The sequence below is a fragment of the Chiloscyllium punctatum genome, chromosome 27 (genome assembly GCF_047496795.1).
Source record: "Chiloscyllium punctatum isolate Juve2018m chromosome 27, sChiPun1.3, whole genome shotgun sequence".
NCBI lineage: Eukaryota > Metazoa > Chordata > Chondrichthyes > Orectolobiformes > Hemiscylliidae > Chiloscyllium > Chiloscyllium punctatum.
In genome coordinates, this window is record NC_092765.1 from 12548291 (window position 1) to 12572949 (window position 24659).

General features: G+C 43.3%; 1 protein-coding gene across 3 annotated transcripts in view; it reads right to left on the bottom strand.

The window, feature by feature from the left end:
- Window positions 1–1149: 1149 nt before the first annotated feature.
- Window positions 1150–24659, bottom strand: part of luzp1 (leucine zipper protein 1) — a 153832-nt gene continuing 130322 nt past the window's right edge. For all 3 annotated transcript variants that reach the window (XM_072548112.1, XM_072548110.1, XM_072548111.1), the window contains exons 3-4: window positions 13841–14062; window positions 1150–7240 (exon numbers count right to left, since the gene is read on the bottom strand). In XM_072548112.1, the coding sequence (XP_072404213.1) occupies window positions 7202–7240; window positions 13841–14062 (261 nt within the window). In that variant the 3' untranslated portion in view covers window positions 1150–7201. The remainder of the gene's footprint in view (window positions 7241–13840; window positions 14063–24659) is intronic.

A 24659-nucleotide genomic window follows, 5' to 3' on the forward strand; every position in this document is an offset into this window, starting at 1 on the left:
GTAAGGAAACTATCAGATGATATAAAATCCCAACTGGTTCATTAACATCCTTCAGAGAAGGAAGTCTGCTGTCTTCACCCAGTCTGGATGTGGAGGTACTTGTGTTGGACTGGGGTGGACAAGGTCAGAAATCACACAACACCAGGTTATATTCCAATGAAGGGCTATTCCTATTTCTTGTGGTATTATGGGAGTTCCAAAGTGTACCATGCCACAGCATGACAGGAAACAAATCAAGTCCATAATTTTCTGATGAAGGGCTTTTGCCCGAAACGTCGATTTCTCTGTTCCTCAGATGCTGCCTGACTTGCTGTGCTTTTCCAGCACCACACTAACCTTGACTCTGATCTCCAGCATCTGCAATCCTCACTTTCACCTAGATTCCAACAGGTTTATTTGAAATCACTAGCTTTTGAGTGCTGCTCCTTTAGCAGGTAAAGTCTTCCAAATAAACCTGTTGGACTAAAATCTGGTGTCATGAGACTTCTGACCTTGTCCAAACAAATGGGATCCTGAACAGTTTTGTGGAGAATTATGGACTTGATTTGTTTCCTGTCACCCTGTGGCATGGTACACTTTGGAACTCCCGTTATACCAGAAGAAATAGGAACAGGAGTAGGCCTTTCTGCCCCTCCAGCCTCTGCTGCTATTCAATAAGATCATGGCTAATCCTACATTCCTCATGTTCACTTTCCTGCCCATTCCCCATAACCCTTGACTCCCTGACTGATCATGACCCTGTCTTTCTCACCCTTAAAGATATACACAGCTCTTTGTGGCAAGGAGTTCTGAACACTCACAATCCTCTGAGAGAAGAAGTTCCTCCCTCTCTCAGCCTGAATTTGGTACCCCTGAATGTTTATACCGTCTGGTTGTAGATTCTCCCATGAGGGGAACTATCCTCTCAGCATTGACCCTGTCAAGCCCCAAAAGATTTCATCCAGTTCACCTCTCAGTCTTCTAGACTCCAGTGAGTAGAGTCCCAACCTGTTTGACCTTTGCTTAGAAGACACTCCCTCCATATCGGGGATCATCTGAGTGAACCTTCTCTGAACTGCCTCCAGTGAAACGGTACTGTTTGTTAAATAAGGTGCCGATTGTATTACTTTGATTCGCATTCTAAAAAGACAAACATATTATTACCAAATATTTTATGGTTATATTTTTTTTAATTGTGCAGTGGACAGTTTACAGTCAGGAGGAAAACATGCAGAGGCTCCATAGGAAGAGCAACATGGTAAACATGCACTGGACACTAAGTGTAAGCTGCTTGCCCTGAAGTTCTTGCAGATGCATGAGGAATAGACCAGTACAGTATGGTATCGCAAGCCACTTAAAATACATAGAATGCATTTTTCCAAATAAATAATGTTACTGTAACTACTTTGTCACACATCATATTATGACATTTATGGTCTTTTGTTTTAAACTATTAAAATTGCTGCTTCGAAAGAAAATCTTTTACATAAAGCCAGTCCCTGACTATGTGCATCTACGCAGTTAACAGGCACCAGCGCTGTTTAATCTGAATGTCACTGCTGTACCAGTCTATAAAGGCTCTGAAATTACACTGACTGACATTTCCCTTTCTATCATTATAGTGGAGGGGTTAATCTCCGTAAAGTGAGTGGAATATTGCCCTACCTAAAACAGGCGAAAGAGAAATGTCAGAGCAACACATTGATATAATTTCAAGGCCAGTGTGAATTAAGGCTGTAATGCTATTCGACATTATCATTATCTTATTTTAAAATATCTTTTCAATATATCATGATACATTTTATATGACATTTTTAGACGCGGTTCGTAGGAAAGTACAATTGTGCAAGTTTTGTTCTACGGAAGTGAGCATGTTCTGCATTTCATGGCTTGGCTAATCACTGGGATGCGTGCAGAGTGAATAGCACACTTGAACACGTTATGGCTAAGCCATGCGCCACGTTCCCAAACATCCTTATTCTCAGCTCCAGAGATCCATTCCAGTGAAATATTACACCAACGCAGCATCACTATTGGGTAAATCTGGTCCATGGTGGAGGAGCCACATTAGAAGAGGCTGAAACTCCAAGATCTTCCACTGGGGGTGCCCTTTTGAGCTGAACTACCCACAGGAGTGTTGAATCCAGCTGCTGTTGTCTTATTTGAGAAGGCTGGGCAAAGTTCAGGACACCAACGAGATGGAAAAGTACAGGACAGTCAAAGTAGGCCAAACCAGGTAGCAGGCATAAAACGGCACCAAGCTTTGGTTTCCAAAGCGTGTTAGTTGTCGGGAAGACTGAGGGGAGAGTGTGATGACTCACACATCTGAAGTCAGGAGTAGGGACAGAGCTGACAACAGAAGCCACTGCGTTACATTCTGCTTGACATCAACATGGTGAAGATGCTGAGGGCAAGTGTCCAGAATGGGGGAATTGGATTTCAAAAATGTGGACTGAATTGGAGAGATTACCTGAGTTTGGTGAAAAGGAAACCATCTCGTGTTTCAGAGAGTCGTGTCATTACCTTCCACTTTCTATTTGACTGTCATCCACTTTCACTTCGCACTCCTGACACATGCCAAGACCTCTTCAAAGTGTGGCTTAACTTCAAGTGTAGCTTTTTGTATAAACACAAATATGCGATACTCCACAATTACGTTGTAGCAAAGGGACAGTCTCGAAGGATCATGTTCATGATGCATTGAGGTTTTTTTTGAGCATGTCCAATACAAATGTGAAAGTTTTATTTAGTAGTATCCAAGACAAAATCTATAGTTGTACCCTTTAAAACAAGGCCTGCTTCTGATGTCATCTTTTTTTTTATTAAATAAGGAGTAGCTAGATTTTGTATGGCACAGAGTGAGTTTGACAAAGCATTCAAGCAAGATAGCCATTGCTATTCTGCTGATTTTGTCTTTTGGGTTGATGCAAATACTGTGACTATTACTCTACTGTTAAGAAACTAAACACACTGAAGAGTGAGATTTTATTTTGGCAGTTCAGCCTGCATTTCTTTCCCCTTTCCGTGATTGGACACAATTTCCTGTTTATTGGTGGGTCGACATTCACAAATACCTCAGCTCTCAACCTAGAGCTGTTAGACAAATGAAGAGGGTGCCTATGTAATTCTTCTGGTTTTTGGTACTACACTTTCTTTCCTTCAAATTAAAAGTGTGAAATTTTCTAAGTGAGTTTGGTTATGCAGGGTACCTCAGTTGATGTATGACATGGTTTTTGTTTAAAAACATGGTTTTTCTCAATGGGAAAGAAAGTTGAGGCAGTTCATGCTGGCCAGAGAAGTTCTATAATGATACAATATAGATGTACATTTTAATTGGATAAATTTCTCTACTTCTGTTTTGGGTGGACCCACATTGTGGGCTCTGCCAATTGAAAAACAAGAAATGGCTTGGAGACATAACCTGAACATGGTACACTGGGAGCTATTATCTCACCTTTTGCTAGGGAGAATTTTCTAGATTTATTTTTCTTTCTTTATTCATCAATATTAAACCTGTGACAAGTCCTCATTATTGAGGTCACCTAAGTAGCAAGAATGAGGAAGAGAATGAGGGATGGGAGAAAATGCGATAGCTCTTCCAATTGAGCAAGTGTGACAGTTGAGTGGCCTCCTCCTGTGCTGTAAGATTTTATCACAATTGGACCTGGCATCATCTGCTTAGAAATAGCTGCCATCCAGAAGCTGCCATTTAACGGTAAATGCTAATTGAACCAGGGATCATCTGCAACTGTTACCCACGGACTAAGCTATTCTTGGATCATGCACAAGTCAAGGTGGTGAGTGTCAAGAGCTTCAATGTGGTAGCCCACCACCACCTTCTCAAGGGCAACTAGGGACGGGCAATAAATGCTGGCCCAGCCTGCAATGCCCATGTCCGATGACTGAATAAAACAGAAATTTGATCATAAGAGGCCTACAGTAACCCTACGCTTACTATAGATCATGCTATGGGCATAGGGATGATGAAATACAATCACAAGCTTTGTTGTATAGATGCCAAATTGTAATCATTATTAAACAGAAAATTTGTTTTTTAAACTGTTTGTTGTGCCCCACCACTAACCCCCTTATCCCAAGGCTGCTAAGTCAGGCTGAGATTTGTGCTTAATGTTGACTATCATTATTCATGAGCTCACCCAATCGTCAGGTCTCACTTGAGCCTCTATTGGTTATTTGACTGAGCAATACACCACAGTCCAGCTCAATCCTATCCTTGGGAAAAGGCCTTAGGTGACAGCAGTGGTCACTAGATGGCAAAGAGAGGGTAAGCTGCTCCAGAAGCTGAAACCATCCAAGAATCTCCTCACTGAGGTGATAAGTTCGGAACTATTACTGCACACTATTTAGAAGATACTCAATTCGAAATGGGATTGTGACTCTTCTGGATTTTCTGATCTATTAGTGAAAATTCATTTGAAGAGTAAGGATGGTTCTTTTCCATTGAATGTTCAGAGGCAGCCGCAAAATCAAATCTTAGTTATCAATTGTCATAGAGGAAAAAGCTTGGGATGCTCAGAAAGCTTTTTGAATTTTCTTAACGATTTTTATTTTTTCAGTATGGCACAAAAGGAGGCCATTCAGTCCATCCAGTCCTTGCTGATTCTATGGAGTGGCATAGCTCTGCAGACACTGTTGAAAATCCCTCCGACCTCCCCAATCATCTATTTGTCGATTCACTCAGAGAACATTGTATCTGATGCTGTCTTCACAGGGGATGGCCATGCATTCGGGAGCCACTATGTAGCAATGAAGACCTAGTTGATTTTACTTTATTCCGTTTCTTTACTATCTAACTTCCTCAGTCACTCACACAGACCCATGATGAAAGTTCCAATTGCTGTCTCTGCTAAAACATGCTGATATTCCAGTGAACGCCTTTGTAAAGGTCAGACTCATGGCCGCACCAATATTGAGGTGCAATTTGTAAACCAAATATTGCCCATTCTTTGTTAAAACTGTGACAGTTCCACCAGGTTTCTCAGACTTTGACCTGAATGAATGAATTAATTGTTTAATTGATGATGGTATCAATTATCGTTTTGGGAATCATTTATTACGGTTGGAGGGCCAAATAGCTGACTGGACATATAAACTTTCACAGGTTTACAACCTGAGCTGAGGTTACACTGGGAGATTTAGTAAAAAATGAAACTATTTAATATCCTCAAATTTTTCTGGGCAAATATGATTGTGTTCCACCAATTGTTAAAAGTAATTGACTGGGATATATACTGCTTGTTACCTTGATCGTGAACTTCACATAAATCACAAAGTTGCCTTCAGTTTCCTGTTGGTGGATGATGTGGGGAGATTATGTTCAGGTATATTGGCTATTCCTGAGGCAGTTCTGACTATGAAGAATCCACTATTATGTCGCTATGATGTGTTTTCTGCTTCCAACAATAATTTGACCCGAACCAAAACTTAATATTAATTTTGCTAAAGGTGGATAACAAACCCTTCAAATATGCATTGGCAAATTGAAAGATTGTGGTTTCCCCGGGCATTTGCAGCAGAGCTACCTTGTCCTTAAGAAAGAGTGGGATTAGGAAGATGCACGTTGTAAGGTGCATCAGGTACATGCAGGACCAGCATCCTCAATGATCACTGAAGGCTGACTATCTATTGATGAATGCAGCCAACACTGCAGAGATAAGGTGGGAGTGCTTCTTGTGAAGCTGCAGAATCTCCAACACGTTCAAATTCATCACTGGGGAGGGGGTAGGAGGCTAGTGATATCATTCTGGCTCACAAACATGACCAACTGATTTCAGACTGAGGTGGCACAGGTGAGCAATGTGGCGATTTTGAAAGTCTAGAACCTGACTCTTCTCGGAGGAGAAGAGAATGTTGGTAGAGGATGTAAGAATGGCTGTTTCAGTTTGGGGCTGGGAATTAGGTCAATTATAGGAGGAGGGAAAGAAGAGATTCAAATTCTATAAAGGGTTTATCAGAGCTGTGAGGGGTTTTAACTCTCACGGGTGTAAAGCGCTAAAGGGGATGGGTTTTCTGTGCAGTGTGGCTCCTGTTGATAATAACTGCTTCCTCAATGTCAGGGAGTTGTGCTCTCATGAAATGCTCTTTAGCATTTGGGGTTGACTGTGGCTAAGGGCCATGATGTGCTCCTCCTGTACTCTTCTCCAGGGGAAGGAGAGTGAGGGGGATGTTGGAAGCATTTTGATAGAGGAGTACAAGAATGTAAAAACCTGGAAAAGACCAATGAAATTCATCTAGCTGGTGTCACTAAGGAATGGCTGAGGGGAGGATGTCAACGGTCAATCATTTCGAATTACCTCAAAGACAAGGAAGACGAAACTCTTAATCGCAATTAGCACTTTGCTGCTTCTTCCTGCTCACTGCATATACAACATAAAAAAATAGAAGTTAGAATGGCCTTTGATAGCCATAAATGTTAAGGATTTGATAAATAGTAGATTGAGCATTCTGATCCCCTTAAGATTCCTTTGACCTTTAACCTTTAGAGGCCATTCTAACTTCCTTCAATTTGTACACAGCAAACTAGTGATTGTGGTACTTAGGCATATTTTGGTTTACCTTGTCTCCCCTGCTGCTTTTTTTTAAATAAAAAATATTTTCAAAAGCATTTGTCTAAACTTTCACTTAAGTACAAAGAACAGTTATATACATACTGGTTGCTTGTTCAGCACCGAATGATACTGCTACACTGGTGGGGGCTATTAACACTCAGAGGCCCTTATCGATTCTTTTTTTTTTTCAAATCAGATATGCATAATTGTACAACTTTCACTTCAGGCAATCCACTACTGGATGACTGAATTGACCTTAGAACTTTGGATTCTACTGCATTAATCTGGATTTCCTGAACGTCTTACTTCCCGCCGAAAGTAACTCCAAGGGCATGTGACTCCAGCCAGGCTCAGCGAATTTCTCACAGGCTCTATCTTCAGTTCAGTCCACACTGTGACAGAGGAATAACCAATCTCTCCTTCCCCCGAGAGAGGTTGTTAACTGTTGCCTTTTCCCCACCATTCTCTATTGCAAACAGCCAGTAGAACTACATCCAAATGTAATCATTTCTAGAAAAATATAGGTGTAATATGATTGCTTTAGTTCAGAGAGTGTACAGGATGAAAATGATCCCTATATTGCAGAAGCTTATACAGTGCTTTAATTAACACTAAAAACTGTAGTGTGACCGCTAAGGTCAATACCAGAGGCTTCACCGTCGGGACGTCATCCTTATTTGTGAGAGAATGCCCTGGAAATCAAAGGAAGACAATGTTAGTCCTTTGTTTGCAAGGTGTAAGATGTTGTTTAGTGTTGCATTTTCAAATATTCTCTCTGTGGTTAACTGGTTCTAGTCTTTGGAGGGTTAAGCATTTGGTTTTACAGCCTTGCAAGAAGGCAACTATTAAGAGTCTCTGGCACTTTCAATGGACATTCTTTTGAAAACCCAAGCTCACTGTCGCCTTTTCACAATGTCTTTGTCTGCTGATACCTGTTGCAGCTTTAATTTTGTCCCATATTCTGGAAAAATGCGTATGTGTACATATGCTCATAAATGATTTGATCCACCATCAGAGGCAGGTGGAATTAGAATTGAAAATATTTCAATAGCTCCTTCAGTGTAAGTATCTGATATATAATGTATATCTTACACAGCAGGGCTTCTTTCATTTAATTAATAAACTCTTCATTTATAAACAAAATGAGCATAAATGGATTAAAATGGTGACTGGATTATGTACAGAATGGAGACCTAAACCATTCACAACTACCTCCCAACCTTTTGCCCACTGTGACCCCATTCGAAGGCTTCAAAACTATCGTGTGTGTGTGTGTGTGTGTGTGTGTGTGTGTGTGTGTGTGTGTGTAGCAGAGGAATTATTGGGGAAGGGGGTGCTGGGGTCCTGGGGTTGTCCATTGCTATGTTGGAGCTCACAATATCAACATCTCTGTTTGTGGCCCCATTTTGATTCCTGCCTTGTGTCACCCTGATTTACAGAAAGCACTGGAAGTTGAAGTTTTAAGACCATAAAACCACATAAGGAATAGAAACAGGAGGAGGCCGATCATGCCCTCGAGTCTGCCCCACCATTCAACAGGATCATGGCTGATCCGACATTCCTCACACCCACTTTCTTGTCCTTTCCTCCAAACCCTTGATTCCCCACAAATCAAAAATGTATCCATCTCAGCCTTAAGTAGAAGTTCTGTAGAAAAGTCATATCAGACATTAGAAACATGAACTCTGTGTTTCTCTCCACAGATGCTGGGAGTTTCTCCATCAATTTCTGTTGTTATTTCAGATTTCTAGCAGCCAGTTTTTTGCTTTTGTTGTAAGTTGAAGGTTCTTATCAATCTCTGGGAGTGAAAGTGGAAGGTAACAGTTTAAAGCTATTTGGTAAATGGCAACTCTTTGAAAACTGAAATCACTGGCACATGCTGAGACACCAGCCGATTTTATCTGCTGATAACAGGACTAAGTTTATATAAATGATTTGAATATGAACATAGGAAGTATAATTAGTAGGTTCACAGGTGACACCAGAATTGGAGGTGTAGTGGACAGCGAAGAAGGTTACCTCAGAGTACAACGGGATCTTGATCAGATGGGCCAATGGGCCGAGGAGTAGCAGATGGAGTTTAATTTAGATAAATGCGAGGTGCTGCATTTTGGGAAAGCAAATACACTTAATGGCAAGATCCTGGGGAGTGTTGCTGAACAAAGAGACCTTAGAGTGCAGGTTCATAGTTCCTTTAAAGTGGAGTCTTAGGTAGATAGGAAAGTGAAGAAGGTATTTAGTATGCTTTCCTTTATTGGCCAGAGCATTGAGAACAGGAATTGGGAGGTCATGTTGTGGCTGTACAGGACATTGGTTAGGCTAGTTTTGGAATATTGCGTGCAGTTCTGGTCTCCCTCATGTAGGAACAATGTTGTGAAACTTGAAAGAGTTCAGAAAAGATTTACAAGGATGTTGTCAGGGTTGGAGAGTTTGAGCTGTAGGGAGAGGCTTAATAAACTGGGGCAGTTTTCCCTGGAGTGTCAGAGGCTGAGGGGTGACCTTATAGAGGTTTATAAAATCGTGAGGGAAACAGATAAGGTAAATAGACAAGGTTTTTTCCCCTGGGGTGGGGGAGTCCAGAACTAGAGGGCACAGGTTTAAGATGATAGGGGAAAGATTTAAAAAGCACCTAAGGGGCAACATTTTCACACAGAGGATGTTGCATGTATGAAATGAGCTGTCAGAGGAAGTGGTGGAGGCTGGGCCAATTACAACATTTAGAAGGCATCTGGATGGTATATGAATAGGAAGGATTTAGTGGGATATGAACCAAGTACTGACAAATGGGACTAGATTAAGTTAGGATATCTGGTCAGCATGAATAAATTGGACCAAAGGGTCTGTTTCTGTGTTGTACATCTCTTTGACTGTCTCAAATCCAAATATTGAAATCTATATCAAACTGAATAGGGTGCTGAAGCCAAGTCTGCCAAAATATAATTGAATGCAATGATGTTTTATAGTTAAAATGCGACAAAGTTGAAAATCAAAGACATCTGTTTTTGGATACTGTGGAGGAAAGGGACAGGCACACAGCTGAAGTTTTAATCCTACAACTATGGGGTTCGACAGAAGACTACCACACTTCAAAAAGGGCCAGCGTTAAGAACAAAGTATGACTTTAAGTTGAAATTTTATTTTGTTAAGAAAGGTTAGTCGGTTTAGAATTTGTGAGTTTGCGACTCTGGTGTCAAAGTGTCTGGACTAGACAGGCAGGAGGCTGGAAGAACACAACAGGCCAGGCAGCATCAGGAGGTAGAGAAGCCAATGTTTCAGGCATAACTCTTCTTCAAAGGGTCTGGATATCTATTTGGTTCACAGACATTTTAATGAGGTTTTACAACCCTGAATTGTGGAGCTGTGGGTTAATAATTTAGATGGAAATCTGCCATCCTTACATAGTCTGACCTACATCTGCCTCCAGACTTTAACTGGCCTCAGAAATGGTTCTGGTAAGCTACTCAGTTTGAAGGCAATTATGGATGGGTAGAAAATGCTGTCCTTGCTTACATCACATGTAAGAATAAAGAAAAGAAAACAGTCCTGTTTTCTCTGATGTGGAAATTGTCATATCAGTAGGATTCGTATTCCAGAAACATGACATTGAACACACAGAAAAGTCTTTCTCCGGCCTTACAAACCTTGAGGAGCTGTTAGCCTCAGCAATGATATGCCTGACCTCGAGAGCACTATAATGTCAATACAATGCAACCTCCAGCTGTGGTTTGGTGCAATATAGGGCTCCCCGGATCCTCGGTCCGGATGCAGGAAAGCTGGTGTGGAAGGAGGGGGGAGAGGGGGAGTCTTACCTGGTGAGCTGGGGTGAGGGTGGGAGAATGCCTCAGGTAGAGCCCAGCTGACAGCAGCTGATAATATTCCGCAGGGGGTTTGGCAGAATTCCTGCTGTGCTGGCAACAAACTACTTTTGCGATTTTGGTCTCTGCTCTTCTGCCAGACTGACTCTCCGGGCAGGAAGACGACAGCAGGCTCCATTTGGGGAATGTGATTCTGACAGGTGTTCCTGGTATCCCAGTAGGGAGTGGGAATGGGGTATGGAGATGGATTTAGTGTAGGACTGGGCAGGAGCCCCCTCCACCCAACACTTAAACTCGACCACCAACCTGTTTCACCAGCCAAAGGAAGTGAAACTACCCTGACACCCTCAGGTTAGTGCATTTGCTGTTCCTCCTATGAAAAGCATTTAGTCCATTGGTTGTTGTACTGTAGCAAATGAACTGAAAACAAGTGTGTTTCCTAGGAACAAGGAACTGGATTGAACTGGGCTTTGTACTTATGCCACCAAAGGCATTATTAAAGAAGGATCTCCCAGATGGTCCAGAGGACAAGCAGAAAGAAACCTACTTTGCCAGATGATTTGGAAACACCATTCCTCCCCTACCAGCATCCTGCACACACATCTGACTAGATCACCAGCAATCCCATCGGTTTTCCCCTCGCTGTAGATATGATCCTTCTGTCCATTTGAAACATAGGACAGCAAATAGCTTCCCAAAGTGGGGATCAGAAATCCAAGTGGAGCTACCATGAAGCTCCTACTGACTGTTAAACCTGTGAACTGAGAGACCCCCAGTGACATGGGTCTCCCCCAATCCCAACAATTCTTACTTGGGTGGGGGCTTCGGACAATTTTCAAACCTCAACATGTGGTCACAGTAGGACAAACCTTAAGACACTCTGCTGTAGAACCCGTTCAGTCATTTAAACACTAATCTATAGCTTGTGGCTAACCCCTCTTACTCCCATCCCTAATACCCTCCAGTAAATAATAATCCAGCAATCACAGAGTTAAACACATTCAGCTGCTGGGGAGGTAATGCTTCCACTGGAGTTTTGAAGAGAGTTGTTATTCTTTCCAGTACCAGGTGAAATAGACAAACAGACAAAAAAAAACCGAGAATTTATTTCAGACTTGCTCTCTCCTAGCAGCCAGAGTAGGAAGCCTTTGCAAAATCCCTGATGCATCTTAAAAAACAAAGCTGGGAGATGAATCAGAGGTTGCCTCCTTTTCCTTTTATATTTTGTTTAACTTTCCAGTTGATTCAGGAAATAATTGGGTGGTTAATGGGCCCTCGTGTTTAAACAGGCTCAGTTTGGTAAAGCATCGGTCTAAAGAGGGCAGTGAATCGAAAAGCATCAGCCAGATGTGGCCAGCTGAACGTCACTTGTGTCTGCAAGGCTGCCTTTGACATTGCATAACACACATTCCACACATAGCATGCGTGCACAGGCTCAATTATACCCAGAGAGCTGTATCTTGACAGCTTTAAATGCAGAGGTATAACATATTACATAGTCACGTCTGCTGCTGGGCAACCCTTTCAATCATTCCAATGTAATGCATTCTGTGGTTAAACAGAAATTAATGGATTGGAGGCAGCAACATGATCAAGGGGTTTGAATGATCTCTGGTAACATTCTTTCAAAACCTCAAACGTCCTGCAGCCTTGAGTTTAAGTTCCAGACTTGTTTAGATTATTTAAAATGCCCACAGATTTCCAATTTAATTACTTGCTCTCAGGCCGTGCGTTTGGAGCTTTACGGTTGTGAGTTCACTCACTCTGTCGTTGCTAGGTTGCTAGATACTAGGGAGAACTCCTTGCTGTTCTTTAAAATAGTGCTACTGGATTTTTTTACACCCACGTGAGCAGGCAGAGGTGGCTTTGTCATTATACTTTGTTCACAAGATTGCACCTCTGTCAGTGCAGAGATCTCTCAGAACCCTGCACTGGAATGTTAGCCTTGGATTTTGTGTCTTGAACTGAAGTGGGTCTTGAACCTGAGACCAAGTGTAGCTGCAACTAAGTCACAGTAAAAGGCAAATCTAATTCCTGGAGATTCCAGAGGGTGTTAAGGAATACTATCCTTCCTTTTATTGTCAGCCCCTACTGAGAAAACCAGCCATACCTTTAGCAGCAACTAATGTCTAACAACCTAGCAACAACAGAGCAAGTGAACTCACAACCGGAAAAGTCGAAACACACGGCCTGAGAGCAAGTAAAGAAAATGGAAATCTGTGGATATTATACATAATCTAAACAAGTCTGAAACTTAAACTCAGGGCTGCAGGACATTTGAGGTTTTGAAAGAATGTTACCAGAGATCATTCAAACCCCTTGATCATGTTGCTGCCTCCACTCGAGAGCATGATTAGAAGGAAGAGAAAAGGAATTCTTCACAGATCTGCGGACCTCCAGCTATATCAGACCCAATGATTGGGGTCTGCTATTTTATTGCTGATTGGAGGAGCTTTGTCTGCAGCGTTTTCATAAAAGCAGTGATTATCTGCAAACTAAAGTACTTCCTTTGTACTGGGCTTTGGGATGCACCGGGTAGCTGTAGAAACGCAAATTTCTGTCTTTTTCCTTTACACAATTCCCTGCTTTCCCAAATCCCAGGAGCAATTGGGAGCCAGCAGAGCAGTCCATATATATCTGTATCATTTTAAAATTCATTCATGGGATGTGGGTGTCACTGGCCAGGCTGCATTTATTGACCATCCCTAATTGCCCAGAGGACAATTGAGAACCAACCACATTGCTATAAGTCTGGAGTCACATGTGGGCCAGACCAGGTAAGGATGGCAGATTTCCTTCCCTGAAGGACATTAGTGAACCAGAACCAGATGGTGGTTTTTCCCCTGACAAATGTTCCACAGTCAGGAGACCCCTAATTCCAGTTATTTACTGAATTCAAATTCCACCATTTACCATGGCAGGAGTGAAACGCTGGCCTGGATTAGAGCGGTGCTGGAAAAGCACAGCAGTTCAGACAGCATCCAAGGAGCAGGAAAATCAACATTTCGGGCAAAAGCCCTTCATTGGAAACACTGGCCCCCAGCATATGACCTGTGTTTTCTGAATCTAGCAACAATACCACTAGACCATCACCTTCCCTTGTCTGTTATATAAGAAATGAACAGAAGCATAAACTGCATATTATAGAAAGCCTATTGGGGTGAAGGAATGAAGAAATAACAGAAGATCTGTAAATGGAAACAGCATCTTGCTGTCTGATGATTTATGTAACAATGCCTCAAGGGCTTTCTTTGTATTTGTGTTTTGAATACAAATTGAAGACCTTAGGAGTGTTTAGATGCATTAGTCAGGAGTAAATATAGAGTGGAGGAATGGGTCTGGTTTGGAGGGTAGATGTGGATGTGTTGGGCCGAAGGGCCTGTTTTCACACTGTAGGGATTCTAATTCTAATTTTAATAAGAATGTGGAATTCTTTCTAGCCCTCCCACCAATTCACCACCTGCAATGGGTACGTACTAAAGGGGTCTTCTCCTCAGTCCTGGGACCACTCTGATGGGTGGGACTGCCTGCAGGGTTCCTCCTCAGTTCAAGTTTCACAGATTGCCTCTTGTCCACAGTTTCACTCCTCGGCATTCGCTCTGTGGCCATATCTGACAGGATCTGCTTCGCTATTTCTTTTCGCTTTGACAGCAGGCTGGAGTTGAGTGCAGAGTGCGTGTCTGAGCTGTCCTGCCCTGCCTGGACAAAGAGAAGGTGTTAGTAAGAAACATGTGAACACAACCCGCAGCTTTAGTAAAAGGTTGGGGTGGGGGGTGGGGAGGGGTGGGGAGGTGGGTGGGTATGCAATACATTGCAAACATCATTTGAAAACATTCCTTTTAGCTTCGCTTTTTAAATACATGGAATGTCAGAAGACTGTATGAGAACTGATTTTAATCATTTAGCAGTGCTTATTTAAATATGAACTTAAAATACTTATTCTGATCTCCTGATGCACAAGCACAAAAATAAGAAAATGTAACAAATGTCAATGTGTCACACATGGAATGTAAAAGGAATCTTGTACAGAGCACAGGCACAGATCTCCTTTCCAATTTGGTATTGGATTAGCATCCCCACATGGTTCAGCCAGCATTTCATTTTAATCCTCATCTTCAGAGTTTCTTTTCTCTCTTCCTCATCTTTCAGTAAAATACCCCTTCACCACCCCCCTCCAAGTCATTGCAAATAGTGGCAGCGATGGAGCTGTTGGAAATACAGAGTCATAGAGTCATAGAAAAGTACAGCATGGAAACAGACCCTTCGGTCCAACCTGTCCATATATACCAACCCAATCTAGTTCCACCTGCCAGCACTCGGCCCATATCCCTCCAAACCCTTCCTATTCATATACCCATCCAAATGTTTCTTAAATGTTGCAATTGTACCAGCTTCCACCACTTCCTCTGGCAGCTCATTCCATACACGTACCACCCTATGTGTGAAAATGTTGCCCCTTAGGTCTCTTTTATATCTTTCCCCTCTCACCCTAAACCTATGCCCTCTAGTTCTGGACTCGCCGACCCCAGGGAAGAGACTTTGCCTATTTATCCTATCCATGACCCTCATGATTTTGTAAACCTCTATAAGGTCACCCCTCAACCTCTGACGCTCCAGGGAAAACAGCCCCAGCCTGTTCAGCCCCTCCCTATAGCTCAAATCGTCCAACGCTGGCAACATCCTTGTAAATCTTTTCTGAACCCTTTCAAATTTCACAACATTTTTCCAATAGGAAGGAGACCAGAATTGCACGCAATATTCCAACAGTGGCTGAACCAATGTCCTGTACAGCCGCAACATGACCTCCTAACTCCTGTACTCAATACTCTGACCAATAAAGGAAAGCATAACCAAATGCCTTCTTCACTATCCTATCTACCTGCGACTCCACTTTCAAGGAGCTATGAACCTGCACTCCAAGGTCTCTTTGTTCAGCAACACTCTCTAAGACCAGGATTCTCATCAGCTCTCTTCACCAAGAAGTCAATACCATTTTCACGGTCAGGCTCCCTTTACATTCTGTTGGTAAGTATATTTCCAATCCCGATGGCCAGCTCACATTTTGAGATGGGCCTTTTTTACATATTCATTCATGGGACATGGGTGTCACTGCCTTGGCCAGTATTTATTGCTAAACATCATACAACACCAGGTTAAAGTCCAAAAGGTTTATTTGGAAGTACATGCTTTTGAAGCTAGCCACCTGATGAAAGAGCAGCGCTCCCAATAAACCTGTTGCATGATAACCTGGTGTTGTGTGATTTTTAACTTTGTACACCCCAATCTAACACCGGTTCCTCCACATCCCAGTCTTTATTGGCCATCTCTAATTGCCCAGAGGGTAGTTAAGAGTCAACCACATTGGGTGTGGAGTCTCATAGGCCTGACTAGGTAAGGTGAACTGATTTCCTTCCGTAACAGATATCTGTGAACCTGATTAGTGAACCTCCTCCAAATACAGGAAGCTTACCTTCAAGCCCCATTGACTTCAGGCTTTTCTGGGACTCCTGCAAGCTGCAGTTGGTTAAACTCTGCCTCTCACCTCACTTTGAGAATTCAGCTTCTTGCTTCATTTTTGGATCAAGGCTCTAATGAGGTCGAGAGCTGAGTGGTACAAGCTCTCTCTCCCCCATTCCTTTTCCCCTCATCCATTTCTACCCTCCTTTTAACATAAGCAATAGGTTTGACCTTAAATTATTTTGACATTTTGTATGAAGACATGTTGCACCATTCAAATGTTGGCATTTGGTTTCGATAATTTTCCCTTCTGCTTCATTATGAGGAACTGACCAGCAAGGAAAGGCATGGGTTCATTTAATATGATGTAGGGATTCCTGGAAGATCAAGATGCCCTCCAACAAATTACATTTGCAGATCTCTTTGGAGAACAGGGTGAGAGTGTTTTCTGTCTTTCTCACTTGCTTCCAAATGTTCTCCCCTTGTGTTTAGACCCTGCGTGTGGTCGAAGGACTGTAAGATTGTGGGGCAATTCACTCACACAGTTGTGTTGCACTAGTGTATGTGTGTGTGTGTGTTTTGGAGTCCCTACCCTGGAAAAAGGACTTTGGCTATTCACCCTATCCATGCCCCTGCCCCTTGGCAATTTACCCTATCCATGCTCCTCATGATTTTATAAACCTCAATACGGTCACCCCTCAACCTCCAATGCTCCAGGAAAAATATAACCCAGCCTATTCAGCCTCTCCCTGTAGCTCAAACCCTCAAATCCCAGCAACATTCTTGTAAATCTTTTCTGAACTCTTTCAAGTTTAACAGCATCTTTGTTATAGCAAGGAGACCAGAGTTGAATGCAGTATTCTAAATGTTGCCTAACCAATGTCCTGTACAGCCACAACATGATCCCAACTCCTACACTCAGTGCACTGACCAGTGACAATGTACTAACAAATGAACCAAAGTTTGCCAAACGCCTTTGAAACCACCCTCTACCTCTGGCTCCACCTTCAAGGAACCATGCAACTGTACCCTTCGGTCCTTTTGTTCAGCAACACTCCCAAGGGCCCTACCATTAACTGTATAAATCCTGCCTTGATGTGCCTTAACAAAATGCAACACCTCACGGTTATCAAAATTAAACTCCATTTGCCCCTCCTTGGCCCATCTGATCAAGGTCCTGTCGTAATCTGAGATAACCTTCTTCACTATCTACTACACCACCAATTTTGGTGTCATCTACAAACTTACTAACCATACCTCTGAAATTCCCATCCAAATGTAAATCGTTAATTCTGAACACAACATTGAATTCAACATCAGACCATTGTGATTCTGATTTTCTTTCACCACATGCTAGTCTGAACCTTAGTCTTCATGGTTTTACTTTTGGACTGTTCTTCCATTCACGCTCTCTGTGGGTCATTGTTTTGTTACTTGATGACCACCTTATTGTCTTTTCTGCATCCCCTCTGTGTGAACAGCAAGTAAACCATTAAATGTCTACCTTCCTTTAGTTCCAAAGGACAGTCATCCCAGACTCAAAACTTTGTTTCTCTTTCTACAGATTCTGCCAGACCCACTAAGTATTTTCAATGTTTTTGTTCTTATTATAATAATAGTTTCATATATAACCACCAACATTAAAATGGGATGCTTTTGGAATTGTAGTCTTTAAAAAAACACCCACTGCAGTTGCAACCACTCCTCACAGTGGATGGTTTCCTCCATTTTCTCCTTACCAATTATTGTTTATATGCAAATATTTATCAAGTAACTCTCTCCAGATGATTCTGTTTTTTTTAAAAGCAGACCCATAATCACTACCACCTTGAAAGACAAGGGGAACAGATGCAACCTGAAAGTTCCCCTCCAAGTGACACAATGTCCTGACTTGGAAAATATTGCTGTTATCGCAGGGCCTCTAAATTACTATCATTCCTGGTGAAGGGCTTTTGCCCGAAACGTCAAGTCTCCTGCTCCTCGGATGCTGCCTGACCTGCTGTGCTTTTCCAGCACCACATTCTCGACTCTAACCTCCAGCATCTGCAGTCCTTCCTTTCGCCCTCTGAATGAATAGTCTAGCGATAATACCACTAGGCCATCTTCTGCGGCAGAGAATTCCACAGGCTCACCACTCTCTGGGTTTGATCCACTATTTGTGTCGTGGGCCCCAACATTCATGTAAGGACAGATGAAAGGCTCCCAAAGTCTTTCTCTAAGAGTGAAGTCAGACTGTTCACTAGCCACAGTCTCATTTGATGTCTTTCCCCAAACAGAAGGAGTTGGAAGGGGTAGTGATCCATTTTCTTGAATCACAGCAGTGTGTTTGGTGACAGTACACTCACAATGCTCATTAGAGAGGGAGTTCCAGGATGCTGACCCAGTGACAATGAAGGATTGGAGGGCTGGTTCCAAATGTGTCACTTGGTGGGGTATGTGAAGGTGGTAATGTTCCTTTGCCTCTTGTTCTTTTAGATAGAAGCCACCATGCACCAAAGTTGGATTGGGTGCTGATCAAATAGACTGTTTTGTCCTGGAAAGTGTTGAGCTGCTCCAGTGTTGTTGGAGCTGCACTCATCCAGGGGGATGACAGCATTCCATCAGATCCCTGAGTTATACCTCAGGGATGGAGAATTATTTCCCTTGGTTGATGCCTCATCAGCAAGTCCTTATCTACTCCCCCATTACCAGCATACTGTGACTGCAGTGTGTGATCTAAGGATGTCCAGAGGCAAATCACTAAGGTCACTGTAACATCACGCATTATAGCACCATGAAGGAGAAACAGCAGTGTGATCACAGAGGGATAGAAATGTTACAGTGCAGAAGATGGCCATTCAGCCCATCGTGTCTGCATCGATCAGCACAGAGTCTGGGCTCTTCACCATGTCACAAGCCATCCTGTTTTGAAGTTAGATTACCATCTTTCCATCGTCTCTTGGCCAGAATCTTGGATGTTTCTCCATGACAATATTTTGACAAAACCATCAACATTGGAACTGCAGCACTTTCAGGACATGGCTCACCATCCCCTAGAACTTTTGATAGGAAGAATGAAAAAGGGGAGTATTATTTACATGGTGAATGGCTGCAGAATTCCCAGATCAAGACAGATCTAGGTGCTCCAGTGCATGGGTGACTAAAAGTAAATAATTAAAAAGCTTAATGGAATGCAATCCCTATGCTTCAATTATGTGATGCACTGGTGTGATCACAACTCAAATACTGTGTGTATGTTTGGTCTCCGTATTTAAGGAATAGTTTAAATGCATTTGAGGTGGTTGTGAGGAGGTTTACTAGCTCAATACAATGGCTTGTCTTATGAGGAAAGATTGGACAGGTCAGGCTTGATTTCACTGGAGTTTACAAGAATGAGAGATGGTTTGATGGCGTTAATAAGATCCTGAGTGGTCTTGACAAAGTAAATGTGGAAAAGAAGTGTTCTCTTGAGGCCAGAACGAGGAGGAACAGTTTTAAAAGTAGCTGAGAGAAGGAGAATGTTTATTTTTTCTTCAATGGGTCATGTGACTTTGGAACACTGCCTCAGAAGGTGGTAGAGGCAGGGTCTTTGAATATTTTTGTTTGGATTGAGTGTTATCGGAGTCTACGGGTCAGTGGAATTCAGAACACAACCATGATTATGTTGAATGATGGAGCAGGGTTGATGGGCAGAATGGCCTATAGCTCCTAACTTGCACATTCGATTGGCAATAAACATGACCCCACCACATCTACAGAATCACTAAATGTAAGATGCTGAGGAAAAAAGATGCTTTGCTTTCAGTTTGGAACCAAATTGCTGTCACTCTTGTTAAACACCGCAAGAAAGGACTCATAGTGGATTTTGCTTCGAGTCAGTGAGACTGCGATGAATGACTGCATTAAGAATAATATTGGTTTTGGCATTGCCAGAATAATTAAAATTCCTGATTCGCTCTTTTCTTTCTTTTACTAATAAGCTTTTTCCTCCCAATAAAGACATTTCCATAAATCACTTGAGACAAAAGCAGCTTCTGCAGATTCCCTTTATGAGGGAAGGGTTAAAGCAGATTATCAACAATGATGGTAAACAATGTTATGACTGCAACTCTTTAAAAGGAGAGATGTAAAGGAACATTTCAGATGTTTTGGTTGTAAGACGACTGTGATATCAGGTCACGGAGTTGCAAACATTGATACTGACCTCAGTGTCACTGGGCACCACTCATATTTGGCATCTCAAAGCCACTGGTGGTTTGAAATGACCCTCTGCCTCAACCCACAAATAGCTACACATTCCTGCAGTGCAACCTCCCAAACACAGATCTTTCCAAAGGAAAAACTCTTATCTGCACACTGCTTGCTCATGAGGCCAAGAAACACAAGACAATAAAGCAGCTTGTAAATGCAAGATGGCCAAAAAAGATATAACAACACCAAGACCCTTCTTTTAAAATTTATTTTTATTCTTTAGCAGGATATGCGCATTGTCAGCATTTATCGTCCATTCCTAATGCCCTGAAAGAAAGTGCTGCTTAGCTGCAAACCTGTACCACGTCAGTCTGTGCAGTGTAGGGACACCCATTGTTCTGCCAAAACAACAAGGCATGGACACTGGAAATTAGGGACAAAGACAGAAAATGTTTTAAAAACTCAGCAGGTTAGGCAGCAACTGTGAAGGGAGAAACAGAGTGAATGCTTCAGCTCAGTCAGATCTGACAAGAACAAACTCATGTTTTAAGCAGATGGAATGAGGGCAGGGTGAAAAAAGAACATAAGTCACCATTATTTTACCAGATCTCACTGGAGAGAGACAAGTGGTGCTGGTTTAATCCGGGGCTCACCACATCTTAGGACAGGGGTGAGAGTGAGAAGGAAAGTCTTTCACAGTCATCTCAGCCGATGTGGGAACTGAACCCATGCTGTTAGCATCTCTCTACATTACAAACCAGTCATCCAAGCTGATCAACTCGACCTCATGCAGGATACCTGCTCTTTTCTACCCTCCATTCCAAGGCTCCAAGCACATGCTGAGTATAAACAATAACTTACAGGTACTTCTTCCAGTTTTAGTACAAGTTCGTTCACAGAGAATAGCCATCGCTGACTGGGCCAGCATTTATTGTCCATCCCTAATCTCCCTGGAGAAGGTGCTGATGAGCTGCCTCTTGAACCACTAAAAAGTGATTGTTAAACCAGAGACCCAGCTAATATACTGGGGACCTGGGTTCGAATTCTGCCACAGCTGATTATAGAATTCGAATTCAATTTAAAACCTGGTATTAGGAGTCTAGCGGTGACCATGAATCTGTTCTGATTGTCAAGAAAACCCAACTGGTTCACCAATGTCCTTTAGGGAAGGAAACTACTTTTCTTACTTGGTCTGGCCTACATGTGATTCCAGACCCACAGCAATGTGGTTGAATATTAACTGCCCACTTGGCAAATAGGGATGGGCAATAAATGCTGGCCCAGCCAATGATGCCCTCTTCCTGTGAATGAATAAAAGCTCAAGTGCTGTAGATATATCCACAGTGCTGTTACGGAGGGACCTCCAGGATTTGAACCCAGCGACAGTGAGGAAACAGTGATATATTCCCAAGTCTGGATAGTGAAGGTGGTGATGCTCCCATGTATTTATTGCCCTTGTCCTTCTGGATTTTGTGTATCTGGACTTTGAAAAGGCTTTTGATAAGGTTCCACTCAAGAGATCAGTAAGCAAAATTAAAGCTAATGGTATCGGAGGTAATGTATTGACATGGGTAGAGAACTGGATTAGTGGTGCTGGAAGAGCACAGCAGTTCAGGCAGCATCCAACGAGCAGCGAAATCGACGTTTCGGGCAAAAGCCCTTCATCAGGAATAAAGGCAGTGAGCCTGAAGCGTGGAGAGATAAGCTAGAGGAGGGTGGGGGTGGGGAGAGAGTAGCATAGAGTACAATGGGTGAGTGGGGGAGGAGATGAAGGTGATAGGTCAAGGAGGAGAGGGTGGAGTGGATAGGTGGAAAAGAAGATAGGCAGGTCGGACAAGTCCGGACAAGTCAAGGAGACAGTTACTGAGATGGAAGTTTGAAACTAGAATGAGGTGGGGGAAGGGGAAATGAGGAAGCTGTTGAAGTCCACATTGAAGTGGGGTTGAAGTGTTCCGAGGCGGAAGATGAGGCGTTCTTCCTCCAGGCGTCTGGTGGTGAGGGAGCGGCGGTGAAGGAGGCCCAGGGCCTCCATGTCCTCGGCAGAGTGGGAGGGGGAGTTGAAATGTTGGGCCACGGGGCGGTTTGGTTGATTGGTGCGGGTGTCTCGGAGAGGTTCCCTAAAGCGCTCTGCTAGGAGGTGCCCAGTCTCCCCAATGTAGAGGAGACCACATCGGGAGCAACGGATACAATAAATGATATTGGTGGATGTGCAGGTGAAACTTTGATGGATGTGGAAGGCTCCTTTAGGGCCTTGGATAGGTGAGGGAGGAGGTGTGGGCACAGGTTTTACAGTTCCTGCGGTGGCAGGGGAAAGTGCCAGAATGGGAGGGTGGGTCGTAGGGGGGTGTGGACCTGACCAGGTAGTCACGGAGGGAACGGTCTTTGCGGAAGGTGGAAAGGGGTGGGGAGGGAAATATATCCCTGGTGGTGGGGTCTTTTTGGAGGTGGCAGAAATGTCGGTGGATGATTTGGTTGATGTGAAGGTTTGTAGGGTGGAAGGTGAGCACCAGGGGCGTTCTGTCCTTGTTACGGTTGGAGGGTAGAGAACTAGTTGGCAGACAGGAAGCAGAGAATTGGGATAAACGGGTGGTCCTTTTCAGAGTTACAAGCACTGATGTGTGGGTTAACACAGGGTTCAGTTCTGGGACTCCAGCTGTTCACAATCTACATTAACGATTTGGATACAGGAACTGGTTGCAATATCTTCACATCTGCAGACAACACTAAGCTGGGTGGCAGTGTGTGCTAAGGGGATGCTAAGAGGCTACAGGGTGACCTGGACAGACTGGCTAAGTGGGCAAATACTTGGCAATTGCAATATAATGTGGATAAATGTGCGGTTATCCACTTTGGTGGCGAAAACAGGAAGGCAGATTATTATCTGAAAGGTGGCAGTTTAGGAGAAGGTGAGGTGCAGTGAGTCTTGGGTGTCATGGTGGACCAGTCGCCGAGCGTTGGTGTGCAGGCACAGCGGGCAGTGAGGAAAGCTAATGGCATGTTGGCCTTCATAGTGAGAGGATTTGTGCATTGGACTAAGGATGTCTTGCTGCAGTTATACAGGGCCTTGGTGAGGCCACAACTTGAGTACTGTGTGCAGTTTTGGTCGCCTAGTCTGAGGAAGGACATTCTTGCTACTGAGGGAGTCCAACGAAGGTTCACCAGAACTGATTCCCGGGATGGCAGGACTGACACATGAGGAAAGACTGGATCGACTGGGCTTGTACTCGCAGGAAATTTGGAAGAATATGGGGAATTTCATAGAAACATACAAAATCCTGATGGGACTGAACAGGCTAGATGCGGGAAGAAAGTCCCCGATGTTGGGTAAGTCGAGAACTGGGGGGATGGGGGAGGGGGGGGGGTTCACTGTCTAAGAATTAGGATCAAGCTATTCAGGACTGAGCTGAGGAGGAATTTCTTCACTCAGAGAGTTGTGAACGTGTGGAGGAAGCTGTAAGGGCCGGTTTATTCAGATATTCAAGAGGGAGCTGGACGTGGTCCTTGCAGCTAAAGGGATCAAGGGGTATGGGGAGAGGGTGGGAATGGGATTCTGAGATTGCATGGTCAGCCATGATTATATTGAATGGTGGTGCAGGCTCGAAAGGCCGAATGGCCTACTCCTGCTCCTATATTCTATGTTTCTAGAAGGTAGAGGATATAGTTTTGGAACATGCCTTGGTGTATTCCTAGACATTTAGATTCCCTGTTCATAATGTAGTCTCCTCTACAATAGAGAGACGAAAAGCAGATGCAGTTCACATGCATGATCCCTGACAGTGTGATGACCTATCATATCCATTCTCTGCCACACTGATCTATCAGTCCTCGGTCTGCTGCAGGGCTCCCGTGAAGCCTAATACAAGCTTCAGAAATAGCAGCTCCGTTTCCAATTTGTCACTTCACAGCCTTCTAGACTCAACACAATTTCAGGCCATAACCTCTGGCCCTATTTGGATACACTTTTTTCTTTGACTGTTTTGGTATCACTCTTGTTGTTATTTGCTCTTGGACACCAGCCATTCAATTCGTGATTCAACACTACCTTAGACATAGCTTCTGTTTTCCTCTTCTGTTATCATTGGCCCTGTACCATCAACTCTTTCATTATCTGATGCCTCCTATCTTTCACATTATCAAAAATCTTCACTTCTGGTTTTTTCTCCACTCACCCCTCCTTTAACCTGCTTGAAACCAAATGCCTTTCTCACCTTTCTCCAGTTCGGATGAAAAGGTCTTTGACCTGAAACATTAACTCTGCTCCACAGATGCTGCCTGACCTGCTGAGTATTTTCAGCATTTCCTGTTTTGAACTCACCACCCCCCCCCCCCAACTCTCTGCGTTGGTAGGAAGGGAGGTTGATGATTCTGACCCAGTGACAGTGAAGGGGCAGTTACACAGCTCCAAGCCAAGGATGGCTCGTGGTGCTCAGACATTGGAGGCCGCGGGATGGGACCTTCCAGAATTGGGGTGGGGGTGTCACCCGTGCAGAATCCACATGCATTGTAAAGAAACAAATGAAACTGAGGGAAAAAAAACACTTTATCTCCTAACATTTAATCTGCAGAACTGTTGTATTTTCCACCCATCATAGGTTTGCTGCAATGCTCCTTTTGACAAATGCACTCAGTTGGTCACGGTGGCCTGTTTACCAAGACAATGCTGTAGCAC